General features: G+C 54.5%; 10 protein-coding genes across 10 annotated transcripts; 6 read left to right on the top strand and 4 right to left on the bottom strand.

Moving 5' to 3' along the window:
• Positions 1-31: 31 nt before the first annotated feature.
• Positions 32-1,879, top strand: KRP23_7917 (Secreted RxLR effector protein 124; the record flags this gene model as incomplete). Its single annotated transcript, XM_067893291.1, has 2 exons — positions 32-455; positions 1,827-1,879. The coding sequence occupies 2 exons, from the start codon at positions 32-34 to the stop codon at positions 1,877-1,879; spliced, it is 477 nt and encodes a 158-aa protein (XP_067745087.1).
• On the bottom strand, positions 131-466 carry KRP23_7918 (uncharacterized protein; the record flags this gene model as incomplete). The annotated part of the gene is made up of 1 exon (XM_067893292.1): positions 131-466. One exon carries the CDS (start codon positions 464-466, stop codon positions 131-133), a length of 336 nt encoding a protein of 111 aa, XP_067745088.1.
• Positions 1,880-1,974: 95 nt separating the features above from the next.
• KRP23_7916 (Myb-like protein J) lies at positions 1,975-2,520 on the bottom strand (the record flags this gene model as incomplete). The annotated part of the gene is made up of 1 exon (XM_067893290.1): positions 1,975-2,520. The coding sequence occupies one exon, from the start codon at positions 2,518-2,520 to the stop codon at positions 1,975-1,977; it is 546 nt and encodes a 181-aa protein (XP_067745086.1).
• A 609-nt stretch (positions 2,521-3,129) lies between these two features.
• Positions 3,130-4,733, top strand: KRP23_7915 (uncharacterized protein; the record flags this gene model as incomplete). Its single annotated transcript, XM_067893289.1, has 5 exons — positions 3,130-3,288; positions 3,355-3,543; positions 3,619-3,854; positions 3,932-4,635; positions 4,708-4,733. 5 exons carry the CDS (start codon positions 3,130-3,132, stop codon positions 4,731-4,733), a joined length of 1,314 nt encoding a protein of 437 aa, XP_067745085.1.
• A 487-nt stretch (positions 4,734-5,220) lies between these two features.
• KRP23_7914 (TLD domain-containing protein 2) lies at positions 5,221-7,014 on the bottom strand (the record flags this gene model as incomplete). Its single annotated transcript, XM_067893286.1, has 1 exon — positions 5,221-7,014. One exon carries the CDS (start codon positions 7,012-7,014, stop codon positions 5,221-5,223), a length of 1,794 nt encoding a protein of 597 aa, XP_067745084.1.
• A 3,147-nt stretch (positions 7,015-10,161) lies between these two features.
• Positions 10,162-12,702, top strand: KRP23_7913 (Ion channel CASTOR; the record flags this gene model as incomplete). Its single annotated transcript, XM_067893285.1, has 4 exons — positions 10,162-10,470; positions 10,538-10,681; positions 10,740-11,069; positions 11,131-12,702. 4 exons carry the CDS (start codon positions 10,162-10,164, stop codon positions 12,700-12,702), a joined length of 2,355 nt encoding a protein of 784 aa, XP_067745083.1.
• Positions 12,703-13,191: 489 nt separating this feature from the next.
• KRP23_7912 (putative ion channel POLLUX) lies at positions 13,192-15,957 on the top strand (the record flags this gene model as incomplete). The annotated part of the gene is made up of 4 exons (XM_067893284.1): positions 13,192-13,641; positions 13,715-13,858; positions 13,927-14,256; positions 14,326-15,957. The coding sequence occupies 4 exons, from the start codon at positions 13,192-13,194 to the stop codon at positions 15,955-15,957; spliced, it is 2,556 nt and encodes an 851-aa protein (XP_067745082.1).
• Positions 15,958-16,180: 223 nt separating this feature from the next.
• Positions 16,181-17,915, top strand: KRP23_7911 (DnaJ-like protein subfamily C member 7-like protein; the record flags this gene model as incomplete). The annotated part of the gene is made up of 4 exons (XM_067893283.1): positions 16,181-16,441; positions 16,518-16,655; positions 16,732-17,721; positions 17,790-17,915. 4 exons carry the CDS (start codon positions 16,181-16,183, stop codon positions 17,913-17,915), a joined length of 1,515 nt encoding a protein of 504 aa, XP_067745081.1.
• A 280-nt stretch (positions 17,916-18,195) lies between these two features.
• On the top strand, positions 18,196-19,635 carry KRP23_7910 (JmjC domain-containing protein 4; the record flags this gene model as incomplete). Its single annotated transcript, XM_067893282.1, has 1 exon — positions 18,196-19,635. One exon carries the CDS (start codon positions 18,196-18,198, stop codon positions 19,633-19,635), a length of 1,440 nt encoding a protein of 479 aa, XP_067745080.1.
• Positions 19,636-19,816: 181 nt separating this feature from the next.
• On the bottom strand, positions 19,817-20,443 carry KRP23_7909 (Myb-like protein J; the record flags this gene model as incomplete). Its single annotated transcript, XM_067893281.1, has 1 exon — positions 19,817-20,443. The coding sequence occupies one exon, from the start codon at positions 20,441-20,443 to the stop codon at positions 19,817-19,819; it is 627 nt and encodes a 208-aa protein (XP_067745079.1).
• Between the last annotated feature and the right edge of the window lie 715 nt (positions 20,444-21,158).

Here is a 21,158-nt window from a genome sequence, read left to right as displayed (position 1 = left end):
CCGCTGGGACGCAAGCATATCAAGTACTAGTATGGAGATTCCCATAGGTGTCGCTGTGGTGTGCCGCTCTCGCGGCCGAATCGAGGCACTGGGCCACGTGGTGCAGCTGCTGGCGGCCTATGTGGACGCGTCAGCCCAGTGGACTTTGCTGCGCGCAGTGGAGCGGGGCTTCGTGTTCCTTGTGCGGCGTCTCCTGCGAGTCGACTGCAGCCTCTTTTTGGCCAGAATGGCTACGATCCGACACGCCATTCGAGCGGCAGCGGGCGGTGGGCACGTGCAGACGCTGGCGGCGCTCGCTGATCGCTACCCGCAGGCGGTTCTGGACGAGATCGCGGTCAAAAGTGCGGCCACGAACGGTCACTTGGCGCTGCTCCAGTGGATGCACGAGAGGATTCCAGTGGTTGAGACGCTGCGTAAAGTTCTCTACTCGTCGGATATCATCGCGCTGGCGGCTGGTGAGGGCCATTTGGAGACGGTCAGGTGGCTCGTGGACGCGAGAGGAGGCAAGTGCTCGGCTTCTCCGCTGCACCAAGCGGCGAGATGCGGGCAGCTGCAAGTAGTGCAGTGGCTGTACGACCATTCTGGGTGCATTATCTTGCCGCGTGCAATGGATGAAGCTGCCGCGTGCGGCCATTTGCGGGTGGTGCAGTTTCTGCATGAGAGAAAGAGCAAGTGCACGACCATGGCCATGGTGGGCGCGGCAGTGAACGGACACTTGGAAGTGGTCAAGTGGCTGCATGAACACCGTGACGAGGGATGCACGACCTATGCGCTGGACGGTGCGGCCAGTCGTGGACACTTGGATGTGGTGCAATGGTTGCATGAGAACAGGAGCGAAGGCTGCACGGTGCAGGCCATGAATGGCGCGGCGAGAGATGGTCACCTACACGTTGTGCGGTTCCTTCATGAGCACCGAAACGAAGGATGTACACACAACGCCATGGATTGGGCTGCTTTCCAGAATCACTTGGAGACCGTGCAGTTCTTGCATGAAAATCGCTCGGAGGGTTGCTCACGACAGGCGATCGATGAAGCGGCGAAGTGCGGCCACCTGAGCATGGTGCAATGGCTCCACTTGAATCGATCGGAAGGGTGTAACAGAATGGCGGTGGATGGTGCTGCCACGCACTCGCACCTGGACGTCGTGCAGTTCTTGCATGCCAATCGACTCGAAGGATGCACCACAGCCGCGATGGATGGTGCAGCAGAGCACAATCGATTGGATATCGTGCAATGGCTCCATGAACACCGTGGCGAAGGATGCTCAACGCGGGCGATGGATCGTGCGTCGCGAAATGGCCACCTGGACATGGTGAAGTGGCTTCACGAACACCGCGGAGAAGGCTGCACGACGGATGCAATGAACGCCGCTGCCGAAGGAGGCCACCTGGAAGTTATGAAGTTCTTGCACGCAAATCGAGGAGAAGGCTGCACGCTGTACGCGATGAATTCGGCGGCAAGGAACGGTCACTTAGCAGTGGTGAAATGGCTGCACGAAAACCGCGCGGAAGGCTGCACCAGAGCTGCCATGGACGGTGCTGCAGCGAATGGACACGTGGACGTCGTTCAGTTTCTCCACGACTATCGTACGGAAGGGTGTTCGACACGCGCGATGGATGCTGCTGCAGCACGAGCCGACTTTGCCATGCTCGAGTGGCTCCGCTTACATTCCCGCGAAAGCTGCACTGCTCAAGCATCCATTTTCGCTGTCGCACACGACCACGTTGAGGTCTTGCAGTGGCTTCGAGAGCATTTTTCCAGCTCAATGGCCAGTACGGGAGACCTCTACGGCATTGCACAGTACTATAACTGCGTGCACATTCTAGCGTTTCTGGACGAGAAGTGGACATTCCCAACGCACTCACAAGAAAACGTTTAGAATTTTTGTTTGTTTGTAGTTTACCGGTTCAATCTAAATCTACCAAGTCAAATGTGCACGTATCGCAAACAGAAAGGAAATGTTGAGCGAAGCTGTCAGAATTGCAGAGGCTCGACATCAGTGTAGGGCAGGCTCATGTCGATGCCGTCGAACATGGGGTCCGTAGCGAGCTGTGCAAAGAGCTCGTCCAGCTCGGTAAACATGGCACTTCCGTTGACAGGCAGCACGCAAATGCCAGCTTCAACTTGGATTTCGCCAGTCGAACCAGCCGGCATTGCCATCTGCATGGGCGACACCACGACCGAGAGCACTCGGTCCGTTTGCAGCTTCTTGGAGGCCTGGCGAGGGGTCTCGTTGACTGACGAGACTGCACGCCGTTGCAATCGCTGTCGGTACTTCTGGGCATGCGTCATGACTTGGCGCGGCGTGCGGCTGCCGATGTGCTGTGCGACGCGCTTCCACGGCCCGGAAGGATACAGATTGAGCCCCTCGAGGAACAGCTCGTGCTCCTCGATGGTCCACGTGCCCAGCGACGAAAGCGAAGAAGCCGTCGATGCCGCGTGACGCTTCTGTTGCATGCGGATGACCGACCGGTTCGTCTGGTCGAAGAGCTGACGCCGCGTCGACTCGGTGATGGTCATGGAGGCAACGAGCGGTGCGGCTGAGAGGCAAGCAAGCGACTTGACAGGTCGAAAGAGACAGCAGAGACTGGAGCAGTGCGTCCGACAGCGCAAATTGCCGAATGAGACTCGCGAGTCGCGACTCAAGTCAAGCAAGGGGCGTGAAGCTACTCACCTTGAGTGGAGATTCCGCATATTGAGTTCAGTATGCTTTGCGAGTTTCCAGGGGATTTTTCGCGCGAACGGAGACCTGTATAGGACCATGTTTTCGGGACAGAGACGCCGGCAGTCGCGTCCGCATGGCTTCACTGCTGTCCCGCACTGCAGGAAGCTCGAAGCAGACTGATCTGCGTGGAGACTCAATTCGCTACAGAGCGGTCTTCATACCAGCTTTAGTCATGATTAGCCGATAGCAAGGCAACAAAGCATCAGGGCGTAGTCGTTGCTAGTGCGCGGCAAAAGCCTAAATCAATCGCTAATGCCGCCATCGATTGAACACTGTCCTATTTCAGGCCATTGTTGAGATCAGAAAGCGGGGCTTCTGCCTCGGTGGGATCTCTCTGCATTTACCATCCGACCGGTTGCAATTGCACCTGAAGGGCTGAAGCTGCTGCTTGTCGTGTAGCCGAAATGGCAAATGTGGCGAATATGCACCTTCCTCCTTCAACGCCAGCTCCGCCATTGGAGTCGAGGTGTGACCACTCCCGTGAGAGCCGTCGACACTCTACAGGCAGCAATAACCGCACCACGTATGCCAAAACCTGGGCAGACGATGTGCGGAACTACCACGTACGTGGCGATACGCACTCGAGTTTGATGATCGTAACCATGACGAGTTTCTTTGGTCGTTCGTAGGCAGCGAAATCGGTGTTGCCGTGGCAGCCGGAGCAACAGAAAACGGTGACGTACGTGACACGACACGAGAAAGCTCGCGAGGAACGGGAGTACGACGTCGTTCTGGGACGCTTCCGTGACGAAGACAAGGAACAGGGATACCAACAGCGCGAAGGCGTTCAGCTCAAGCGAGATCTCGAGAAAGGACGGGTACGAGTTGTTGATTTTTACTTCTGTGTTGGGGGACCTCCAGGCGTCTCACAACTGAGCTATTCCTTTGTCCAGGCAAAGCAGCTTCGATCGATTCAGCGTTTTCACATGATCAGCAACGCCCCGATGTACCCTGGAGCAAAGGACCCGACTGAGAAGAAGCCGAAGCAGCACACAAATCGCACGAAACATGCAACCGACTATAACATCGTCACGAACATTTCGAATACTGGATCGAGTGCTTCAACCCCAACTGCCAGCGTCTCTCCTTCTCGAAAACCCTATCGTGAATTCAACATCCTCACCAACAAGTACGATACGCTGCTGCTTGACACTCCAATTTAAAAGTGACAAGGTCTAACCATTCTTGTGTACATCGCGCTTGAAGGTATCACGATCGCCATGACGATCGATTCGAACAAGATGCAGCGCAAGCCAAGCGACTGGCAGCCCAGAAGTATTTCAAGACACGGAGCTTTGACCCCGTTCGCATCACATACGTGGATGAGGACCGTGAAAAGGAGTTTTTGAGTCGAAGACACGACGAGCAGCAACTTCATGGTAAAGACCGCGTGCTACTACTGCCGCCACGTGAACAGTTCTCTGAAGGCCGAGTGTATAACATCTTAAACCAGCGTGTCATCAACCCGGAGAAGCTGGTTACGATGAACGAGAAGGACCAACGAGCGCTGAACAAAGTCCAGAAGACTGCATATGAGAAGAAAATGCGCGAGGTGGGCGAGAACCAGCAGGCTCGGGATACTGACCTCTGCCTCAATAGCTTTGCTCATGAACGCCACACTGAAAGCCAAGTACACGGATACGATGTGCTGTCAAACCAACTTTATGTTGGCCGAGACGCTAAACCCATCGCTCATTCAAGGACACATGCAGCCCTATCAGCCTGGCAAACTATTGAAAGCGGCCTGCCAGTGAACAACAGAATTACCCCGAAATCATCGCCAGCGACGGGTGTAGCTGCAAATACCAGACCTTCGTCACATGCTGCTCTAACACGATCAGCAGTCCGAGATGACGTTGGCGCGACAAAGCCCAACATCTTAGTCCTTGATCAGCCTCCACTTCAGGTACGTACGTGCAGCTCGAACGATTTTACTTGCTAGCACTGACACATTGCGCTCGGATTGTGCTGTCACTTAACAGAGCTTGAAGTCGCCTCCGCTTTCTAGTGGTGTGCCGTCATCAGCATCGTCTCACTCAATAGTGCGAACTGGCGGATTTCACGCTGGCTAGCCCATTGAGAATACAAAAACATTTGATAAAGATAATCATGAAAACAGTTCCCCGAGTGGACCAATACTACCATCTCCCACAAAACTACAATGTTGTAGCTCACTGCAGTGTTTCTCCAAAAACATTCACCAGATAAGTGTAGATTAATCTTAATATGGATTTGATCAGACGACTGCTAGAAGAAACCTATGACCTGCTGTCGATCTTACTACAAGTATCTCAATGTACTGAATATCTCAGTGCAATCGTCTACAATAAACTCAAGGAACAGGCAAATACACTTCGATAGGAATAATTATTCAGTCCCCAGTTGATCAACCGGGATAAAATATGCCATGGTACATGAAACTACGACGTCATAGTTCACGGTGACTGCGTCGTTCGCTTACTGGTACAGTCCCCGCACTGTGCAGTGGTGATTTTTTAGACTTTCAGCCCGTGGAAGCCCCAGACCTCAATGGTCTCGCAGCGGAAGCTCTCATAGTCGACTAGCGGTGGCGAGTCGAACGTGGTACAGGCGTGCGTGAAGCCGCGCCTGTCGTCCAGCTGCAGACACAACGCGATGCCTTTGTTGCCCCCACCAACAAAGATAGCGTCACGGTGCGCGTACATGAAGGAGCTGTCCATACCCGACCACAAGTACGCGTTCATCTGCGGGCTCAGGGAGAACACGAAAGTGCGGCCATTACCGAAGAAAGTCTTGGAGCGTTTCCACGATGCCGAGCAAAATACGCCAAATATGTTTTCGTGCTCGTCTTGCACCACCATGATGGTCGGGCCCTTGTTTTCAAGTCGGTCAAAGAAGCTCAGGAAGTTCCAGCCGTGAACCCGAGTGGTGAAGATGAGCTCCATTTGGTTGCACGTCAGGTAGCTCGGCAAGTTCTTCCAGATAAATTGCATGTGCTTTTCCGTCAGGAACGCAGACTCGTGACCAGACAGCGGTCTTCCTCCCGTTGGGCTCTCACCACCAGCCCACAGCTTAAACTGATCCAGTGCTCCGATCTTTGTCGCGAAAGCTTTAAGCTCACGCGCGCGTTCTTCGTTCTTGTTACCTGGAGCAGCAGTTTTCTTGGGCGAGAAGCTAGTTGTTTCAGGCTCGATAAAGCTTTGAGAGACGGGTACGCCGGGCTGGCTGGCTTTCTTGGCTGCTGGCTTTGGTACCTTCTTCTTGTACTCAGCTGACGGTGGGAACATGGCGCTCGCAATCGACTGCGACGAAAGCTTTTTCTTCGTCTGGAAGAACTTGGCCAAATAGTGGCGGTACGCCACAGGTCGTCGAAAGCGCAGCGTGACCGGCGCCTGCAACTCGGCAATAGCGTCAATAACTTCATCGGACGACAGCTGCGACATGGACGAATAGTCGTTGACAGCCATGATCACATCGCCCACTTGCACCGTCGGTGCGTGGTGCTTGGGGTCGTACACCTCCACCGATCCGTACAGCCTCGTCGACGGCGCCAATGCCAAATGCAGCGGCGTTTCGTTGAACGTGACGTCGAACTCTCCCAGCTCGGATAGCGTGGGTCCGTCCCCCAGGCCACTCACTGCAGCGTCCATCTCCCGCATCTCCAGAGCCCGCGCGATCCCAGCCGGAGGAGCTTCATGGATAGTGTTGATGTCTCTGCTCACGAGCGCTTGAGCGAGCTGCCGTGGCCCGTCGTTCTTGGCCGCCTGGGCGTTGAGCGCCAGGTCGTGCTCCAGCGATCGTCGCCACTGCATGGCGGAGGCTCTGGCCGCCACTTTGGACGGGAAGTCGTGTACATGGTAGTCCACCGAGGCCGGGTACATGGCCGTGGACATGGCTCTCGAGTCGAACGAGCCGTAGATCTCTGGGTTTCGCAGCGTCATGACGATGGGGCATGTGCACTGTCGTAGGTACGCGGCGAGGCGCGCGCGCGGCAGCTGCGCCTTGCGGCAGCTGAAGTTGACGGCGATGAGCACGTCGCCTCGGGCGATGGCCGCCGTGTCCGCGTCTGCCTCCTGCACGGAGCTCACCTCCCACGACCCGTAGAGCTGGGAGCTGGGCACGAGCCCCACGCCCAGCGGCTTGCGGCGGAAGCACACGTTGTACTCGCCCTCGAAGCGCTTGGCCACGTACGTGGCCTCGCCCTCGGGCCGGTCGGCCACGTCCCAGCTGCGGCGCTGCAGACGGCGAGGCGGCGTGGGCGGCCGCTGTTCGTCGAAGATGGCGCGCACGAGGCCGCGCACGCTCATCATGATGGGCAGAGTTTATTGGCGATAGTTTGAGGCTGTGCTTGAGTTTCTTGGGGACTTGCGCGCTTGCGTGTCTGTCGAGTTGTGAGCGGACACCTTTGACGTGCTGTGTCGCTTGAGGATGCGAGAGAAACGTGATTCGTTTTAGCACGAAAAAAGGGACGGATGTCGTTGATTGAAGTTGGCAGTGAATAATCAAATCACCCCTTCCCAGCCACGCTTCTCATTTTGCTTTGAAGTTCGCCGGTCCGCAGTCGTTCTTGTGTTTACGGGACGCACTTGGCTGAGGAGCGGCGGCGTATTGCCACGGAGATGACGACGAAAGATAACGTTAGCTGTATTTCCCTCAGTTAGTGTCTAGGAAACGCTAGATCGAGCGCAGTTGTCATCAAATTAAAATTCGGCAAAATTGCCACTGGAAATCGTGAGCTGCAGTGCAGCGCACTTGACCAACAGCCTGCTGCAATACATGTACAATGAGGACCACTTGTTAATCTATCACTCCCTGCCTCTGGTATCGGATAGGACACATGTAAGCTTACTCGATGTCTTGGTTTGACTTTCAGCACGGATGCTTTTTAATTACCATTTTTTTTCGAGCCAAGTTGAACATGGACAAGTTGCACCTGACAGCAAAGTTTTAGCATCATCGCCCGGATCACCAGCATGGCAACGGCGGCGCGCGTGGTTTGCGTGGCCCGCCCGCGCGTCGATGCGCTACCCCACGTCCGGCAGACGATCTCCATGTATCTGGACGCGTCCTCGCGCTGGTCTCTGGCTGATGCCGCCGCGCGGGGCTTCGTTTACCTCGTGCAGCGCCTGCTGAGCTGCTTGTTGCGGCCCCTTGAACTCGATACACTGGCAGAAATCCGCTTTGCAATGCGAAACGCAGCGGCAAATGGCCATTTGGACATTATGGAGCTGCTGGCTGCTCGATACCCGAACGCCGCAGGCGATAGGGCGGCGGTGATGCAGGCCGCATCCAATGGCCATGCGAAGGTTCTGCAGTGGATCCGACCGAGACTTGACACGCTGCTGCCTTGTTGGAGAGAGTACGACTTTTATTCCCTGAAAGCGGTGGCTGCAGCGGCTGAAAACGGTCATTTGGAGGTGGTTCAGTGGCTGTTTGCAGCTCGAGACATGCAGAACGACGCGGCTCGGACGGAGACGCACCTGCACCAAGCTGCGGCGAGAAGAGGACACTTGACAATTGTCCGGTGGTTGCGCTCGCACTCGATGGAGGAGGTCGAGTCTCGGGCGATGGATGAAGCAGCAGCCCGCGGGTTTTCAGAGGTGGTCGAGTTCTTGCATGGAGAGTGGGCGGACGCCAAGCTCGAGAGCAATCGCAGCAGCTGCAGCGCGACGACGAGGGCCATGGACCGTGCAGCTGGGAACGGACACTTGGAAATGGTCAAGTGGCTGCATGAACATCGGTCGGAAGGGTGCAGCGTCGATGCGATGAACCGCGCAGCGTGGAACGGACACCTGGACGTTGTGCGGTGGCTGCACTACCATCGCCTGGAAGGCTGCACTCAGCAAGCGATGAACACGGCGGCGAAAGGAGGGTATCTGGAGATCGTGCAATTTCTTCATGAACACCGTACAGAAGGGTGCACATACAACGCGATGGATTGGGCAGCTCAACACAACCATCTCGACGTAGTGCAGTGGCTTCAGGATAACCGTAGCGAAGGGTGCTCGCGTCTCACGATGAACGAGGTCGCCAAGCGCGGGCATTTGGAAATGGTCAAGTGGCTACATGCCAATCGAGCGGAAGGCTGCACTGTCGCCGCTATGAATGCTGCTTCGACCCACGGGCATTTGGATATCGTGCAGTTCTTGCATGCCAACCGGTCCGAGGGCTGCACCACTGCCGCGATGGATGGTGCGGCAGAAAACAATCACTTGGCGATCGTCCAATGGCTGCATCGCCACCGCAGCGAAGGATGTTCAAGGCGGGCTATGGACTTCGCAGCTCGAAACGGCCATATTGAAGTGGTGAAATGGTTGGATAGCAACCGTTCCGAGGGGGGTTCCGTCAGCGCCATGGATGGAGCTGCCGAGTGTGGCCACTTGGACATTGTTCAGTTCCTTCACACGTATCGCACGGAGGGCTGTACGTATCGTGCAATGAACGGAGCTGCTGGAAATGGCCATCTCAGTGTTGTGCAATGGTTACACGAAAATCGCGCGGAAGGCTGCACTTCCGATGCCATAGACGACGCTGCCAGGAACGGGCATTTGTTGGTCATGCAGTTCTTATACACACATCGTGAAGAGATCGGCACTACGCGTGCATTGGATGCAGCTGCTAGCAGAGGCGACTTCTCAATGTTGGAATGGCTTCGAAGTACTTCCAGCGAAGATGTTGAGGAGTGGCCGGTGCACGCAGGGCTGGCAGCGATCTCGACCGACCGCGTCGAGGTGCTGAAATGGTTACTGAAACACTTTACGTCTCCCTCAGAGTCAGATCTGAGACTTCTCTACGAGATCGCCCGTTGTTACAACCAAGCATACACACTAGCATATCTCGATGAGTATTCCACGTGACATTCCTCGGTAGACGACGGTTTCCATGCATGGTATCCTATTCCTGGAGGTGCCAAGTGTCCAATGTCTCCAAGTTTGTGCGGGTTCGATGATCCGCAGGGTGAAGTTGACAACAAGCAAAAAGGCAACTCAAAAATAGTAGGAATGATGTCAGCGTTCGAAAATACACAGATAAGAGTGTTCTGGTGAGTGAGGAAGCAGCAACTGCAACCAATGATTTGGAGACAACAAGTCTATTCTCCCCGCAATTGGTGTTAGCCTTCCTGTGCAATCGAGTGGCGACCAGGAAACTACCAAAGTGTCGGAATCAGCGACAGCTTAGGTATGAGCAACAAGAAGATAAGTCCTCTAGATGGAATGAGGCTGCAAGATGAAAAACGTGGCGACGTAAGCATATCGATTGAGAGCGTTCCAGGTGCGGTTCCAGGTTCTCCAGAGGCTGTCCAACGAAGTTTTCGTGAGCTATTATCCGATGAGCCAGTATCCCAGACTCCCCGTGTTTCGGGCAGGGTGAGTTTTGACGTGTCTGGAACCGAAAAGCCAATTCGAAGGCGGACGATTCGTCAGCGGACTGCTTCAAATCTAGCCTCAGCTGTGTCAATGCACACCCTAGTGGCGACCCCTAGAAGCAAAGCAGAGGTTCTTGCAAAACAAAACCGAGCTATCGCAAACATCAAAGCGCCATCGAAGAAAATCACGAGACTAGAGAAGGTTGCTTACGACATCGATCAGCATATCTCAACGCGCAGGGGGCAAATTTTCTCCCTGTCGGTCGTCGGACTTGTGTTGATCGTGATTGGAGGCATCTTGCTGAAAGCAGTGCAGCCGTCGCGAGATTTCGGAGATACAGTATGGGAGTCTTGGACTTTTTTGGCAGACACTGGGTCTCACACATCCCTGGCTCAAGATGTGCGTGTTGATGTATCACAGTGTGCACGTCTCCGCTCATCTAGCTAATACTTGCTGTCATTTATAGGGTCTGCGTGTGGTTGGAGTGTTGACGACGCTAGTGGGCATCTTGTATTTCTCCGTAGTCATGGGATTCGTGGTTGATGGGATTCGAGCTAAGCTGGATACGCTGAAGAAAGGCAAATCCATTGTTGCTGAGGAAAACCACACAGTAAGTGAAAAAAAAACCCCGGTGAAGACGAGTATCTAACCCTCTTGTATGAATACAGCTACTTCTGGGGTGGACTGAGAAGTCGATCTCGTTAATTAAGCAGATCTGCTTGGCAAACGCAAGTGAGAACGGTGGGGTTATCGTTGTTCTTGCTGATATCGACAAGGAGGAGCTCGAAGCCGAGCTAGAGTCTCAGGTGCGCAAGGAAGAGCTTCGGGGAACACGCATTATTTTTCGGACAGGCTCTCCTCTATTGTCTGTGGACCTGCTCAAGGTATCAGCTCACCGCGCGAAGAGTATTATTATTATGGCAAATTCAACCGGTGACGCTGATCGATCTGACGCGGCTGTACTGCGAACCGTCCTCAGCCTCAAGACTCTCCCTGAGGTACGTTAGCTCGCACTCGTCATCTGAACGAATGGAATTAACGCATGTTTACTTGCCAAAGATATCAGGCCACATCGTAGCCGAGTTGCGTGACATCGACAATGACCCGTTGGTTCGGCTTGTCGGAGGACAAGAAGTTGAGATCATGGTATCGCACGATATCATCGGTCGTCTAATACTCATGTCTGCCCGGTCCCCCGGTCTCGCGCGGGTGTATTCGTGTCTGCTAGGGTTTGAAGGAAACGAATTCTACTTCAAAGAATGGCCAGAATGTGTAGGTGTCGCGTTTGGAAATCTCGCTGAGCGTTTTCCGAACGCCATACCTCTTGGCATCAAACGAAAGAATGGCGAGGTCTTCATTTGCCCGAGCGCGGATATGCCTTTAGAGAAGGGAGACCAGATCCTGGTATTGGCTGAGGATGATGACACCTACAAGGCATGCCCTCCGGCCTTGATTGAGGTCGGACAGGTTCCACCACCACAACCAAAGTTTCCGACGTGTGAGCGCATTTTAATGTGTGGATGGCGTCGAGATGTTCGAGATATGATTCAGTTGCTTGACGCTGTTGTGGAGCCTGGTACAGAGCTGCACATTATTTGCGAAGAACCAGTTCATCTGCGTAACAAACTGCTGCTTGAGGGCGGGCTGACGGTGGAGAGCTTAAAGAACATTCAGCTTGTTCACTATGTCGGGAATACGGCGATTCGTAGGCAGCTTGAGACGCTACCTTGGCACTCGTTCACTTCTATCATGATCCTGTCGGATCAGTCACGGGAAATGGACATTATGCACTCGGATTCACACTCACTGGCCTCATTGCTCTTGATCCGCGATCTGCAAGCGCGCAGCACCAGCCGGAATAGTGTCATACAAGGAACTGCTGATTACTGCAAGTGTATCAGTGAAATTCTTGATCCACGCACGCAACGAACGATCTCAACGAGCGCCACCATCCTGACATTGTCGGAATTTATCCAGTCGAACGAGCTTGTTAGTTGCATTCTCGCCATGATTTCCGAAAGCCGGGACGTGCGCGTGATACTGGATGAGCTTCTAGGCCCTCAAGGTGCATTTTTCGAGGTTGAGTCTTCATCGCGCTACTGCGGGCCGAATGAAAAAGTTTCCTTTTGGCAGTTAGCCAAGCGTGCTATGGCACAGGGAGACATATTGTGCGGGTATCAAGTTCGTGGCGCTGAGGATACCGTGCTGAATCCGGGATCTAAAGACCAAGCACAATTTTGGGACACTTTGGATATGATCGTGGTCCGGAACCAAGATGACGAGTTCGCAGCGCATGAATCATCGTTTGTACCCGTTGTTTCCGAGGACTTTGAGCGTACGACTCGTAGTCGTCAGATGAAGGCGACTTATTCGAGACAGCGACTTCTAGATGCCATTGTACAAGAGTCTGACCTCAGCACGTTCAATGGGGTTGGTGGCGACGATGATCGAGCTACAATTATGCGAGCTCTTTACGCCTTCGACTCGGAAGATGAGGCCAGCAATGGCAGCATGACGGATGTGTTAGCGACGCAAACCCACCAAGTGAGTGTGGGTGCTCTGGTGGCGGCGGCACGGATTCTCGCTGACGCGTTGGAAAAAGCCGAAGCCAACCACGACAGAAAGGCTTGAGCTTTCCCACTTTTATCGACACTGCGCCCGTTGCTCGGGATTCTTAATATCCATGCTCATTTTAAGGATACGGATACCTACCTACCTACCTATTCTGCTGACAGCATTAGTAGAGCCCACTCGATTGAACAGTGTTGAAAACTGACGAACACACTGCCAAACTCGTGCTTCTATTCGTGTCTGCAAGTGATTTGGCACTACGTTATTGACCTCACTGCCGCACAAGCCATACGGCTGACATGAAAAACACCAGCACTATTTCCAAGGTATGGTCTCTCTTCGAATACTGCAGCTTTTCTATATTAATTTCCTGCCACTGCAGACACTTCTCGAGTGGCAACTTAGTTTTTGATCATTTCGCCTCAATTGTTCGTTCATGAAAGAGTTTTCGATTTGACCAAAATGTGAAACGGGTATCCTTCGCAATCGTCGCGTCTCCTCATTTTCCGCTTTCTACGGGTGCTGCAATAATTCTCCGTCCATGAAGATATGAGCACGCAGAAGGTCATCCCAGGCCTCGAGATGAGCGAGTCACCGTCGGATGTTGAGGTGGCGCCACCTGCCACTGGGGTGGTGGCCTTTTCAGGAACAGTGACGCCAAAGCCTGTACAGCTGATACAACCAAGCAGATCGCAGACGTTGGCAAGGATGCCAACTAGTAGAGCAGAGCTGCTGGCTAAACAGAATCGAGCTATCGCCAAAATCAAGGCGCCGTCGAAGAAAATCACTACGTCCGAGTGGATCGCGTACCGAATCGACCAGTATATCTCAACACGAAGAGGACAAACTGCGACGCTGTCACTGCTAGGACTTCTGTTCATGACACTCGGCGGCCTGCTCATGAAGTTGGCGCGGCCATCGACAGCGTTATCAGAAACAGTGTGGGAAGCGTGGACGTATTTGGCGGACCCTGGATCACATACCGGTCTGGTTGAGGATGTAAGTAAGGACCATTTGATCTGTATTTCCGTTGGATGGGCGCTGAACATACTGAGCCTTCACATTGTGACAGGGTCTTCGTGTGATCGGCGTGGTATTGACCCTGGTGGGCATCCTGTACTTTTCAGTGATTATGGGTTTCGTCGTTGACGGGATTCGAGCCAAGATGGACATGCTCAAAAAAGGCAAGTCGAACGTCGCGGAACAGAAACACACGGTAAATACTATCTGCAACTTGTGTTTGCGTGTGCTTTCTCATATTTTTTTACTCGCTGCACGGTGCAGCTTTTACTAGGATGGTCCGACAAATCGATTTCTTTGATTCGGCAAATATGCTTGGCCAACGCGAGTGAAAGCGGCGGTGTTGTCGTTGTGCTGACTGAAATCGATAAGGAAGAGCTCGAAGCCGAGTTAGCGTCGCAAATGCGCAAGGAAGAGCTTCGGGGAACGCGCATCATCTTTCGGACAGGATCCCCGCTTTTATCTGTGGACCTGCTAAACGTATCAGCCCACCGCGCGAGGAGTATCATTATCATGGCAAACTCGTCAGGAGACGCAGATCGATCCGATGCGGCTATCCTGCGCATTGTCCTCAGCTTGAAGACACTACCCGAGGTACGGCTTTGCATTAGATTCATATTAGAAGGCATAGCGTGACATCATGTGGTCGAAATGTTTTTGCAGCTGTCAGGTCATATCGTGGCAGAACTACGCGATATTGATAATGATCCTCTGCTACGACTCGTAGGTGGAGATGACGTCGAGATCCTGGTATCTCATGACGTGATAGGACGTCTAGTGTTGATGTCAGCCCGATCTCCTGGTCTTGCTCGAGTGTATTCATCCCTTCTCGGGTTTGAGGGAAATGAATTCTACTTCAAAGCGTGGCCCGAGTGTGTAGGAGTCGCGTTCAGTGGACTTGCGGAGCGCTTTCCGAATGCAACACCCCTCGGCCTCAAACGGAAAAACGGCGAAGTATTTATTTGTCCAAGCGCGGACATAACCGTAGAAGAGGGGGACGAGATCCTGGTGCTTGCAGAAGATGATGACACGTACAAGGCTTGTCCTCCAGTTCCAATTGAAACTGGAAAAGTGCCAGCCCCACCTCCAAAGATTGCCGCGGAAGAGCGTATTTTAATGTGTGGGTGGCGTCGAGATATCCGAGATATGATTCAGTTGCTTGATGCTGTCGTACAACCAGGAACAGAACTGCACATGATTTGTGAGGAGCCGGTTAACTTGCGAAACAAAAGCCTGCTTGACAGTGGACTAGACATCAGCTCACTGAAGCACCTGCGGCTGGTGCATCACTTAGGCAATACGGCAATCCGGCGGCAGCTTGAACGGCTTCCCTGGAATTTGTTCACGTCGATTATGATTCTGTCGGATCAGTCACGCGAGACAGATATTATGCACTCCGACTCGCACTCACTGGCGTCGCTGCTTCTGATCCGTGACCTGCAAGGACGCAACCTAAGAAGTACCAACAGCTTCAGCGCAGTACCCGAATACTGCAAGTGTATCAGCGAAATTCTCGACCCGCGGACACAACGCACGATCTCCACCAGCGCCACGATCCTCAAACTTTCCGAATTCATCCAGTCGAATGAACTGGTGAGCTGCATCCTCGCGATGATTTCTGAGAGTCGAGATGTGCGCGTGATACTCGACGAGCTGCTAGGCCCCAAAGGCGCGTATTTCGAAGTGGAGCCTTCAATGCGGTATTGTGAGCTGTTCGAGAAGATTTCATTCTGGCAGTTGGCGAAGCGCGCGATGACTCGTGGCGATATTTTGTGCGGGTTTCAGGTTCGTGGGGCGGAGGATACAGTGCTAAACCCTGAAGGCAAAGACCAGCCTCGACTATGGAGCAACGTGGATATGGTCGTGCTCCGCAACCCAAAGACAGCCACCGTTCCTCGCAAAGCTTCGTTCGTTGCAGTAAACGCCGAAGACTTCGAGCGAACGACGCGTAGTCGGCAGGTGAAGGACCAGCTTTCTCGCCAGCGGCTGCTGTCTGCCATTATCCAGGACGCCGACCTCGGCAATGTCAACAAAACAGGCAACGAAGGGGAGCGGACCACCATGATGCGAGCGCTGTCGTCCTTCGCAGAAGACGAAGATGGTGGCGGCGGCTTCGGCAGCCATTCCTCCTCGTTCGCGTTCGCTCAGAACCGGCGCGGCAATGTGCGCGACCTCATCGCAGCCGCCAGGATGCTCGCCGACACGCTGGAGCGCGCCGAGAACGATAGAAGCGTGGGCAGTGAAACCTGCGACGATTTCGATGGCATCGTCTCCGACTTCCTAGACAACACGTAACATGGTGCGAGGTCAACGTAGCTATCTGACGTACTTGGCTATATTCGTACTTACCATTCAATATTGGTGTGTGTCACATCACCTACACCAAATTTCTTGCTTTCAGTATGCCGAATTTTCGAGAAAAAGGTCCTCCCAGATCTGTGGCTTGGTGCCCACAAATCCGATTCAATTGACTGGGGGTGCGCCGACTTCCTAGGACTATAGACACTTTAGGGCCAGGATGACGGACGCGACGGCCGAGGAGTTCAAGGCGCAGGGCAACGAGCTGTACAAGCGCGGGGACTACCAGCGCGCTATCGACAAGTACACGCAGGCCATCGATGCGGCGCCTACTATCGTGGCCTATTACGGCAACCGTGCGGCCGCGTCCTTCATGCTGGGCAAGCACAAGGACGTGATCACGGACTGCAACCGCGCCATTGTGTTCGACCCGCTCTATATGAAGGGCTACGTACGCAAGGCCAAGGCGCAGCTCGCTCTGGTAGCGGCGCAGTTTCTTATTTGGTGGCGACCTATTTGTTGTGTGGTGACCTTTTATCATATTGTGATTTTTGTAGGGCGATAATGAGGCTGCCATCAAGACGTACCAGGCCGGCCTGATGCGCGACCCAAACAACGCCACGCTGCTGAACGAGAAGCGCCAGCTGGAGATGGCGCTGGACAAGCTGCAGCGCGGCAAGGAGCACCTCGCGGCGGTGCGCAGGACGCTACTGTGTTTTTTGTGTTGTTGTGATATTGCCACTGAGTATTGTAATATTGTACGTCCTGCAGGGCCGCTACTCGCAGGCGGTGACCGTGTTCGACGGCGCGGCGCAGGTGTGCACAGGCTCGAGTCAGGTCAAGTTGCTGCGTGGAGAGGCGCTGATTGGCTGCGAGAGATACGACGAGGCCTTCGCCGTGTTGACGCAGCTCATGCGCACGGACTCGAGCAACCCCGAGCTGTTGTTCTTGCGGGCCAAGTGCCTGTACTACCAGGGAGAGTTTCCCAGTGCCATTAAGCACCTGCAGCAGGCGCTGCGCTCCGACCCGGACAACAGCAAGTGCATGAAGGAGATCAAGCGGATCCGCAGCCTCGAGAGCAGCAAGGAGGACGCTAACAACGCCTTCAAGGCCGGTAGGATGACCGAGGCCGTCGAGATGTACTCGGAGTGCCTCAAGATCGACCCGCAGAACAAGGCCTTCAACTCGAAGATCCACTGCAACCGCGCCAACGCGCTGTCGCGTCTGAACCGACATGACGAGGCGATCAAGGACTGCGACAAGGCCATCTACTACGACCACGGCTATGCCAAGGCGTACCTCCGCAAGGCGGCATGTCTGAAGGCCCTTGGCGGCCTCGAGAACCTGGAGCAGGCGCTGCGCGTGTATGACCAAGCTTCGAAACTGGTGGGCGACGACGCCCAGCGTGACATCCAGAGCAGCATTCGCCAGACCAAGCTGGAGATCAAGAAGGCCAAGCGCAAGGACTACTACAAGATTTTGAATGTCGCGCAGTCGGCCACGGAAGCAGAGATCAAGAAGTCGTACAAGAGGATGGCGCTCAAGTTCCACCCGGATCGCCACGCAGGCAAGTCGGAGGAGCAGAAGGCCGAGGCCGAGGCTGCTTTCAAGGATGTTGGCGAGGCCTACGCTGTGCTGTCGGACGCACAGAAGCGACAGCGCTACGACTCTGGAGTGGACCTGGAGGACCTGGACAGCGACTTCGGCGGAGGTGGCATGGGCGGCGGCATGGGCGGCGTTGACCCCTCGCAGATCTTCCAGGTACGTCGAGCAGACGTTTGCACACTTTTGCACCATCGTAACCTTGTGTGTATTTGTGGTGCTTTTAGATGTTCTTTGGCGGCGGCGGCGGCGGCGGCATGGGTGGCATGGGCGGCATGGGCGGCATGGGAGGCATGGGCGGCATGGGTGGTGGTGGCATGGGAGGCGGTGGCCAGCGATACCACTTCGGCTAGAGAGGGAACGAGCGAGTTCCATGTGCGCGTGCGAGCGTGTAGTGTTCGGGTACAGACAAAAGACAAGAAGTTTAAGCCGGCGATCCTGCCGCATTTGACGATAATAACTGGTTCGTACAAGCACTCGAAAGTGCACTTGCAACTCGCAATCTGCGCTTCACTTCAACGCGATGTGGCGTACACATCGACGTTTCTCTATCCCTTAGCTCCCCTCCAGTCGTTCGTGACGCGCATCGATATCGGAGACCGAGGACCTGATAACATCCAACAATCGTCCGTCATGGCAGGCGCAACAGCGACAGTCAACTGCGAGTCGCAGAAGCGGTTGCGTACCAACGAAGCGGGCGAATCGGCCGACGCTGCCGAATGCCAATGTGTCAATGAGTACAAGGGCTACGAACTCCCGGAAGACAACTTTGCCATTGAGCGCATTCCCATTGGCAGCGTGTCACCCGAAGAGTTCTTTGCCAAGTACGTTTGCACGCGCACGCCCGTGGTGCTCACCGGGTACTTGCAGGATGAAGACTTTACGGCCCCGACCAAGTGGTCCACCTCGGACGACCGCTTGATTGAGCTCGCGGGGGACACGAAGCTCACGGTGGAGCGTCGTGGAGATGCCAAGGAGAAGTTCGGACGAGGAATTGCAGTGGAGATGGCGTTCCGTGAGCTGCTGCAGCTGATCTCTTCGGGTAACGAGATGCACTACTTGACGACGCAGGAGGTGGCCTTCGAAGAGGACGGGCGGCCGGAGATCATGGCTCCATTCATGAAGAAGCTGCACCAGGACTTCCCACTGCGTCCCAAGCTCATGGGCCACTTGATCCCGCAGAATATCAACATGTGGATGGGGAACAACCAGCACGGGTCGTCCACGGGCCTGCACCATGACCACCATGACAACCTGTACATCCTGATGCGTGGCAAGAAGCGTTTCCGGTTGTACTCGCCCGGTGACGCAGACAAGATGTATGTGCGTGGACGGATGGCGCACGTGCACCCGAACGGTTTGATCAACTATGTGGGCAAGGAGACGACCCCATACGGTGCTGACCCGGCAGCGGAGCGTGAGGCGCTTGCTGCCATTGAGAAGAATGAGGCAGAGCAGGAACTGGCTGAGGCAGAGACGGCTGCGGAAGCGGGTGAACCTGGTGCGGCGGCTCGGCTTGAAGCCGCTGAGGAGAGACTGGAGAAGGCCATGTTCGGTGTCTTGCGCGCGGACAACAGTGACGATGAGGGCGAAGAGTTCGAGGACGGTGCTTTCCACTTCGAGGAGAGCGAGGCTGAAGATGATGAGAGTGAAGTCGGGGAGCTGGACGAACTAGCTCTGGACCCGGAAGAGGAGGAAGAACAGAAGAAGGCTGAGAAGCGCGATGCTGCCGAAGCGGAGATCACGTTCCCAGTGAGTTTTAGTCAGGTGGATACGCTCCGGTTGCGTGACGGTGAACAGGCCCAGCGCGAGTTGAACGAGGAGTTCCCCAAGTTCAGTAAGGCGAAGGGAGCCTTCTGCGACCTGGAGGTTGGAGACATGCTGTTCCTGCCTGCTTCTTGGTTCCACGAGGTTGAGTCCTTTGGCTCGGTTCTAGGCAACGGCCACTTGGCTTTGAACTACTGGTACCAGCCACCGGACCAGCTTACGCCAAAGGACTTCACCTCTCCGTACTCGTCGCCCTTCTGGAAGCGTGACTGGGAGCAGCGTTTTGAGGCTAAGCAAGAAGAATAAACAGACTCGGACCAGAGTTGAATTTTCACTTACACAGCCTATGTTTGATGGAGACCGTGCAATCAGTGATCCACTAAGGCCGCTTCATCTGCATTAAACGCATTATGATGAAGTGCAGCTGTGTACAACACATACCGAAGGAGCTGCTACATGTACTGCTGCTCAAAAGTATTCGGCGAACTCAGGGTGATGCAGTCAACATTGGATCCGAAAGAATCTCCACCAGCTCGTCGTCATCCAGTTGCTCTGGCAATGCAGACTCCGAATAAATGGTAGGGATGTTGAGCTCCAAAATCTCATCCAGCAACAAGAAGTCGAGAATTTGGATCTCGTCGCAGATTTCCTCGCAGACTGGGGAGTGAAACAGCAGCTCGAACACTTCTGCTTCTTCCGCCGACAAAGACTCAATAGCCGCTGGTTTGTCGTTTGTGCTGGTTGCAGGGATGTCCATCGTGTCTTCGTTGGCTCGTATCTCCTTTGCGAGGACGAGTTCCGTCCTCGCCAACGTTCTCCGAGGTGAGCGATTCTTGCGTCTCTGAATCCGCTGTCGATACTTCTGAGCGTGGGTCATGACCTGACGAGGTGTCCTGCTGCCGACATGTCGTGCAATCTTCTTCCATGGCCCCGACGGGTACAGCTCCATGGCCTCGAGGAACTTGTCGTGCTCTTCGGTCGTCCACCACCCGATTGTCTTTCGCTTGCAGGTGCTGCTGGATCCCGCAAAGCGCTGGTCCAAGCGGATCAATTGGGGTCGGTTCGAGAGCCCCTCCTCGAACATCTCGCTTATGGTAGCTCTCTTGATGGTCATGCTGGTCCAAGCTGAAAGTGGGGATAAGCGTACTCAAAATGCGTCCAAGCGCGCAAAAAGCAGAATGGCGATTTCAAGCAAATGACAACCGTCACACCTTGTACGAGCTGCTCCATGGGGGCAGTTAAGAACAAAACCCGACGGTAACTACAACGTAGGTGGCGAGCTTCTGGTAACGAGTGTCATGCGGTGTCAAGCTTTGAAATGGGTTCAATCGGTACAGCGTGCCGCTTCGTATGCAGCTTCATGAGCTGCAGTCACACGTTGGTGCCTTGTCCTCTTCAATATCACTACCGGACGGAGAGCAAAACAAGTCTACGTGTTAGTAGGATAAGGGAAACTACAGAGGAAGACAGGTCCCTACGGTACTCCCGTCCCAAGTCCACGCCGGATTGAGAAAATATGCCTGCAACCGGAAAGCGACGTGACTCTAGTTCTCACCGAGGACCTTGTCAAGAGCCCCAGCCACCTTGCTTTCGTTGCTAACGCTTGAAAAAAATTGCTTCCCGATGGAAAATGCAATAGCCATTGACAACACTGGTGCGTGCTGGCTGCCAGCCAGCGTGTACCCGTCGCGTACCACTTTGAATGCAGTCTCCGATGGATCTTCCCGATCAGTTCACTTGTCAACTTGCCACTTGGCCTCGACCACCACCACCATGCTTGTGGTGCACAACCGAACTGCAAGAAGACGCCAGCAACGAAAATTCGCACC

The sequence above is a fragment of the Phytophthora ramorum genome, assembly GCF_020800215.1.
Source record: "Phytophthora ramorum isolate Pr-102 chromosome Unknown Phyram_PR-102_s0006, whole genome shotgun sequence".
Taxonomy (NCBI): Eukaryota; Oomycota; class Peronosporomycetes; order Peronosporales; family Peronosporaceae; genus Phytophthora; species Phytophthora ramorum.
Note: the sequence above shows the minus strand (reverse complement) of the source record. Positions and strands in the feature narration are given on the sequence as shown.